This window comes from Salmo salar, chromosome ssa25 (assembly GCF_905237065.1).
Source record: "Salmo salar chromosome ssa25, Ssal_v3.1, whole genome shotgun sequence".
NCBI classification, from domain to species: Eukaryota; Metazoa; Chordata; class Actinopteri; order Salmoniformes; family Salmonidae; genus Salmo; species Salmo salar.
Window position 1 is genome coordinate 31074721 of NC_059466.1, and position 7842 is coordinate 31082562.

Genomic DNA, 7842 nt, shown 5'->3' on the forward strand with positions numbered 1-7842 from the left:
TCGATCCTTGGCCATACTGGGTTCCACTACTATCAGCTAAAAATAAGAGGCTCCATTGGGCATGCAATCACCAACACTGGACAATTCAGGAGTGGAAAAACATCACCTGACAAATCACGCTTCCCGTTGAGTCATGCTTCCCGTTGAGTCATGCTGATGGCAGAGTTTGGCATAAAGCAGCATGAGTCTATGGACCCATCTTGCCTGGTACAGTGTATAGCTGTGATAAAGGGCCTTTTTGTGATTAATTTGTGTGTGTGTGTGTAATGCAGTACCTTATTTACTTGTAAAAACTAGAATGAGCAAAGCCAGTGGTTTCTCCTGGGGTAAGAGTACATTTCTTTTTTCTATTCAATATTAAAGCTTATGTGCCATATTTGGACCCATCTCAGCAACAGGGGAAAATATTTCACTGTACTTATGCAATAAAGCTTTTTAGATGCATCTTTTTAAACCAGTGATTTAATTTGGAATCATGTTTACAGTAATAAAACAGGTCTTACCGGAAACTAATAAGTACAAAGAAAATCAATGCATAATCATATTCAACACCACCAGATAAACAAAAAGTGCATTTCAGTGGAGATGTGTAAAATAGAGGCAAAAACATGTTTTATATATATATATGGCATGTCAAATTAAAATACTTGAATTTAGGTCTGAAGGCACATGTCACCCCCTCAATCTTCCATCCATCCATCCATCCATGTGTATCCTCCATGTCAGATCAGAATCCCCTCTTCCGTGGTGAAGTGGGGGATGAAGGCCAGTAAACACCCTTACCACCAGGCCGGTTGGGGGTTGGCTTTAAAGAGCTTATAATCCTCTTTCCTGAAGAAGGCCAATTCTGTTTCATTTGCTGAAACAAAAAAACAGGAACAAAATAAGGCCCTTCACTTTGACAATATTTCATTACCAGGATGTTGCCCGAATGCACAGTTCCAACTCATAAAATACATGTAGTACACACAAACGGTCTGAATACTTATGTAAATAAGGTATCTTTTTTATTTTTAAAACACTTGCAAAAAAAATAAGTCAAGGGATCTGAATACTTTCCAAATGCACATACAGTACCAGTCAAACGTTTGGACACCAACTCATTCCAGGGTTTTTCTTTATTTTTACTATTTTCTACATTTTAGAATAATAGTGAAGACATCAAAACTATGAGATAACACATGGAATCATGTAGTAACCAAAAAAAGTGTTAAAATCAAAATATATTTTATATTTGAGATTCTTCAACGTAGCCACCCTTTGCCTTGATGACAGCTTTGCATTCTCTCAACCAGCTTCATGAGGGAAGGGGAAGGGTACAAAAATATTTCTGCAGCAGTTTGGAACCAAGACTATTCCTAGAGCTCGCCGCCCGGCCAAACTGAGCAATCGGGGGAGAAGGGCCTTGGTTAGAGAGGTGACCAATAACCCGATGGTCACTGACAGAGCTATAGAGTTCCTCTGTGGAGAATCTTGTTTCTCATGGTCTAAGAGTCCTTTAGGTGCCTTTTGGCAAACTCCCAAGCAGGCTGTCATGTGCCTTTTACTGAGGAGTGGCTTCCGTCTTGCCACTACCATAAAATGTCTGATTGGTGGAGTGCTGCAGAGATGGTTGTCTTTCTGGAAGGTTCTTATATCTCCACAGAGGAACTCTGGAGCTCTGTCAATGACCATCGGGTTCTTGGTCACCTCTCTAACCAAGGCCCTTCTCCCCCGATTGCTCAGTTTGGCCGGGCGGCGAGCTCCAGGAATAGTCTTGGTGGTTCCAAACTACTGCAGAAATATTTTTGTACCCTTCCCCTTCCCTCATAAAGCTGGTTGAGAGAATACAAAGCTGTCATCAAGGCAAAGGGTGGCTACGTCCTCAGTTCTGTGACTCGACACAAATTTGTCTCAGAGCAGGACAATTCCTTCAACCTCATGGCTCAGATTTGTTAAAAAAATGTTTTTATTCCATTTTAGAATAAGGCTGTAATATAACAAAACGTGGAAAAAGTCGAGGGGTCTGAATAATTTCCAACGGCAATGTATAGTCTTTATATAATGTAGATGTATAGCTGTATGCCCCAGGAAGACCCAATCCACCACTAACACCCCCCGTAACTCTTCCCGTGTACAGTATGTGTACAAAAACAAGATGACTATACCAATGCCCGCAGCTCTTAGGGTTAGTCCATCTTGCAGAATAAGCTTGTCATCATCCTCCAAACTCATCACCAACTCATTTGTCTGCAAACAGGACATTTATCGTTTTGATTGGCTTTATAAAACACTATTTAGAATAAACAATGGGAGAGATTTAACAGGCTTATTGATATAACTACTTAGTGTATATGTAAGGTTCAAGGAGGATACCTTTGCTCCATGTGCCTGGTGGATGATCTTCATTGTGTCTTCAAATGATACATTATGTAGAAGTTAAGACATATCAATATTACATTTACGTCATTTAGCAGACGCTCTTATCCAGAGCGACTTACAGTAGTGAATGCATACATTTCATACATTATTTTTTTTCTGTGCTGACCCCCCGTGGGAATCGAACCCACAACCCTGGTGTTGCAAACACCATACTCTACCAACTGAGCTACAGGGAAGGCAATATACTGCATGTATCAAGAATGCATGCCAAATGGGTCCAACAACGTTTAGTGAAGGATAACCTTGAAATGTTGCGGGCATCATTCTCATTACATAATTGACTCCTAAACCCTACCATCAATATGAAATGTCTAGGGCACAGGTGTCAAACTCATTCCACAGAGAGCCGAGTGTCTGCAGGTTTTCACTCCTCCCTTGATTGATGAATTAAGGTCACTGATTAGTAAGGAACTCCCCACACCTGGTTGTCTCTGGCTTAATTGAAAGGAAAAACCTGCAGACACCAGACCCTCCATGGAATGAGTTTGAAACCCCTGGTCTAGGGGCAGTACCATACGGGGCAATGCCAATGGTAGGGTAGCCGATTAAACTCAAATCCATGACTGGACTGGAGCCCCGAACTCACATGAAATTAAGTTTCTATTAAAAAATTATTTCAGCACCCAAAGAATAGCAAGCAATTACAAATGACATTGTTCTTTGTAATTGCGTGTTATTCTTTTGAAGCTGAAATAAGTCTTTTTTATTTTATTAAAACGTAATTGTATGCAATGTCGGAGCTCCAGTCTGCCCACACTAATCATAGCTATTTGGAAGTGGGCAGCAGAAGCCACTACTAAAATGCAGCCATAACTTACCATAGCCAAAATTCTTGAAGGGGGGTGGTAGACCGGCTCTCATGCTAACTTCTAAAAGGGACAAGTCAACATGTATGGAACCCCAAAGGCAGATGATGGAATGTTGTGGAGTAATATTTTTCATGATGTAGGGCGTTCACTCACGGCTGTACAATGTAGAGAAAAATGGCACAATTCAAGAGGGTCTTAGACCGGCTCTCGAAATGAATGTAAAAACGTAGTTCTCTTTGCCCTATGTCATTATAAATGACAACTAATCAGACTTTTCTACAATATTATAACTTTAATATACTTGTACTTGATAGTGTTGAAATAAGAACGTTAATTTGCTGTAACCATTGCTAGTTTAGACTGCACCGCTCTTGGATGCATCTCTCATATTTGGTGTTGTGAGGTGATCCTTGGCTTTCATTGCCTGTAACCGCAATCAATCTACGTTGAGAGGGCGCTTCCATGGCGTTTTAATTGGAAATATTAATAACCGCACAATACTGTATATATATTTAATTTTAATAGCGGATTTCATTTAGAAAAAGGCCATGTTTTCAGCCACTAGCCGGTCAGTTGAGGTTCGAAGTTAGCCGCGGGGCAGCGCCACAGAGGTATATTGAGCAGTTACCACTTTTTGATCATGCCTCTAATGACATTCCATTCACTATTCTCTGAGTAAATCGTCGGTAACTTTTGAACCATATATGGTAGAGACATGGGGTTTGGCCTATTGTTTTTCTGACTGAATATTCTATTGCATTCACATATTTATATAAACCTTGAAATAATTAATGTTATGGGTGAACACCCTACATAATGTTTAGCTAGCTACCAAAAAAATGTATCATACTTACCATTTTTCACAAACTGGATAAATTCCTGGACCGTTTGATCTAAATTCACGCCACTAAATACAACTGGCTTGAAATTTCGGTGCTCAAAAGACCTTACCAACCGTACAGTTAGGACTGCCTCGCTGGACATACTGTAGCAGGCAAGCTAACGTTAGGTGACTGTTTACTTCTAGCAAGCAAAGCAAATGTTTCTTTACAGTGAAATGTCGACACTGCAGCCCTTTAAGCATATATTGACGCTCATACTAATTTAGAACCCGAGCTGAACCTTTGTTGCTAGATACTGGTAAAGATTTGTCTGTTTCTAATAACGTTCCAACAAATAAACACGCGTGCTTCCGGGATGACGGCCCTTCCACAAGACAAGAGCAAACGAATTTGTGGTCAAAATGCTCAGACTCGATGTGTTGATATGTCTATAATTTCAAATAAATATATTTGTTCACATAACCTCTGATTAAAGCTACGGTTTTGTAAAATATTTAAATATGTTCTTGATAAATATGAATACATATTTTACTTGCCAGTAAATAGTTTTTGTCTATGTTTTGTGTCATACTATTCAAATAGTTAAAAGATCTGAATATACTTAGTTTTCTTTATGTCCACTCTATTATAGGGACCCGAAGGACTACTTAAAACGTCTGTAAATTGGATACAATGCTTTTCCGTTAATGCAGTTCATTGTATTTTACATCCTGTGAAAACTTTATACAAAAAGTACATCATCTTCTGGTACTTATTAAGAGCTGTCCACATGGTGTGTATGATATCATCCTAAACCTGCAGCTGCTATGTTACCTTCCTGGCCAACCTGACAACAACAATTCATCCCTGGTCTATCTAACATTCCCTTGTGGCTGTTATGAGACTCAATAGACAAGAAATGTTCAAAGGCTATGGCAGCACCTGCTTGCCAAAAGCACATGCTATGGCATATGATATAAGACTGCCTGAGGGGGAAAGGGAAAAAAGGGGAGGAGTAGAACCAAAAATATATCTGATTGGCTATGGTAGTGGGTAATACAGGGACAAAAGGCATACCAGTTTGTAATATAGGCCAACGTGGCAGACACCATAGTAGAGATAAATATTTAATTCTGTGGCAGACACACACATCCCCATGCCCTACTTTAGTGGGACCACTCGTAACAATGAATTGAGAGCTTTGATTGGTTACCTTTACTCACCCCAACCAACGGAGATGTTGCGTGAAGTGCCACTCCTTGAATCTACCAATGGAATTGAGGGGGCGGTATCGCCTCAAGCAGTAACGAAAAGCGAGCATGAACAGTCTACCACAGAGTTTCTAAATCCAGAGGACCAACATCAGGATACTTCCGGGAACACTTCGCGAAGCAAACAAGAAAGACCAGACCGGGTTTTGTAAGGTCAATGAGATAAGTGAAACATTCTTCCTTAGTTGTTCATTTTCTTGATTTCTAAAAGGCACAACCTAGATTCCAGCCAATATCTTAAGTAGCTGAACATGTTATTACTCCAACCTCGTGAATGTGACAAATTGACACTTTTTCTTTTTATATACAAACAACAAAGTCAAAATTAAACACAAATAAACAGAAACGCAACACAACCACCATATTTGATACACAACACAATATGGCCACACCTGTCCACGAACACACAAAAATACACAGTAGCTTCCCCTTACAATACACAAACATACTGTACATTAAATCCCCCTCACATAGAAATGTCAGACTCCTCAAGATGGTCAAAATAAGGCTTCCAGACTTTATCAAACACATCCATTCTCTGCACAACCTTAAAAAACACGGAATCTAGTGGGATGTAACTACAACTCAGGAGGCTGCTGAGGGGAGGACATCTCATAATAATGTCTGGAAGGGAGCGAATAGAATTGCATCAAACACATGAAAACCATGTTTTGGATGTATTTGATACCCTTTCACCGATTCCACTCCAGCCATTACCACAAGCCCGTCCTCCCCAATTAAGGCGCCACCAACCCCATGTGAACTACATAGTTCAGCCCTCCAGTTTGTTATTGAAAGTGAGTATGATGCTTTCCAATTGATAGCTATACATTTTGTTGCAGCAATTAGACCTAGGTTACAAAACTTTCTTTGATATTGGTCACCAATATTTACCTTTCCCAACAGACATAGTCGTGGAGATGGATGGATATACATTCCTAAACACAATGATATGATAGCACAGACATTATCCCAAAATGTTGTCAGTTTGTCACAGGGCCACAGCATATGTAATAGGGTTCCTTTTTGTATCTCCAACAGAGATATGACATTTCTGGGTACATTACATGCATTGTGTCAGGAATGTAGTAAATCCTAAGGATTATCTTTAGTTGCAATCATTTATGTCTAAATGTAACAGTGTTACATCCGTCCCTCTCCTCGCCCAACCTGGGCTTGAACCAGGGACCCTCTGAACACATCAACAACTGCCTCCCACGAAACATCATTACCTATCGCTCCACAAAAGCGGCGGCTCTTGCAAAGCAAAAGAAACGGAAGTTACGAATGTAACTATGGTTCTACGAATACCTGGAGGTCATCACTACATCCCGCCTTGCCAGAATTCATCCGAGAGGGACATCTGTAGTCAGGTAGGTTCTCTTCCTCTACGGCTGCAGAGTAGAGTAGCACACACTTGTCACCCAGATTTTGGTGTTTCTGTCCCGCTTGGACTCCAAGCAGTGGTCGTTGAACCACACTTGGTGGTCTTAAAGACAGCAGGCCTAACAGTGTCACCATGGAGACCGCCGCGTGCATACCCATCAATTGTTGGAACGTTCGTACCTTCACCAACGCGTTCAACTGGAATTGTTGCAGAAGAAAAATAATGATGTCCACTCACATGCTCTCATAGTGCGGGAGTTCAGAGCCATGCCAATAAAGGTGACCTTTTGGCTTGGTGTGAAGTTACTCTTCGTTGTTCACGGTAAGACCCAGTGCGGTCAGCGCTGTGCTCTCGGCTGCACACTCACGAGAGAGGGCGCAGATAAGCCAGTCGTCAAGGAAGGAAGGATCTTGATCCCCTGTAAGTAGAGGGAGCTCAGGGCTGCGCTCACAAATCTTGTGAAGACACGAGGAGCCAGGGAGAGGCTGAAGGGTAATACCGTGAACTGGTATGCCTGGCTTTGGAAGGCAAAGTGCAGAAAATGCTGCATCCCTGTCTGGTGCTGGCAAGCACCTGAGTTAGGCTGGTGTTAGGGCCAAGGGCGTGTGTAGGGCTGGGCCGAATGAGAGCGGCGAGGTTCACCTGTGTTAAGCCTCCCTTTGACACGACTCTGTGATGCCTGGTTTTTGGGCTGTGGGATCCATAGCAGCGTAGCCTGACTCAGCTGTGTTCGATGGCCCGCTCATCCGCAGGGCCAAAGATGGTAGCTTGGTAGCTTTCTCAGCATCCGTCTGGAGTCACCAGACATTGGGACTTTGGCGAGCCAGACCTGATGACGAGTCACAACTACGGTGGACATCCGTCTGCCTAGCTCTCTGGTTATAACGCAAACGCTTGAAGAGATGCGTCTTTCAGGTTTCAGAGGTCGAGGTCTGCATGCCGGCTGGAGCATTCTGTTCTGAGGGTCATCAAGCTCTAGCCTAGCTAAGGTCGCACACAGGACAGCACATAGTGAGGCAGAGCTTTCTTCTGACTCTATGTGATCAGAGACTCAGAATGACTCCTCTGACCCATCTTTAGTGTTGAAACTGAATGGGTCCACAAAACTGGTTGGCACCTCCTTCGCCATGATG

General features: G+C 42.0%; 1 protein-coding gene across 2 annotated transcripts; it reads right to left on the minus strand.

Annotated features, from left to right (window-relative positions):
• Positions 1-444: 444 nt before the first annotated feature.
• cssa25h2orf76 (chromosome ssa25 C2orf76 homolog) lies at positions 445-4460 on the minus strand. Of its 2 annotated transcripts, XM_014174023.2 has the most exons (5): positions 4085-4460; positions 3240-3290; positions 2356-2393; positions 2148-2229; positions 445-859 (listed from the first exon to the last, which is right to left on the minus strand). In XM_014174023.2, exons 1-5 carry the CDS (start codon positions 4212-4214, stop codon positions 780-782), a joined length of 381 nt encoding a protein of 126 aa, XP_014029498.1. In that variant the 5' UTR covers positions 4215-4460; the 3' UTR covers positions 445-779. The 2 variants fall into 2 exon arrangements, with proteins under 2 accessions (XP_014029498.1, XP_045563540.1); XM_045707584.1 differs by lacking the exon at positions 3240-3290.
• Between the last annotated feature and the right edge of the window lie 3382 nt (positions 4461-7842).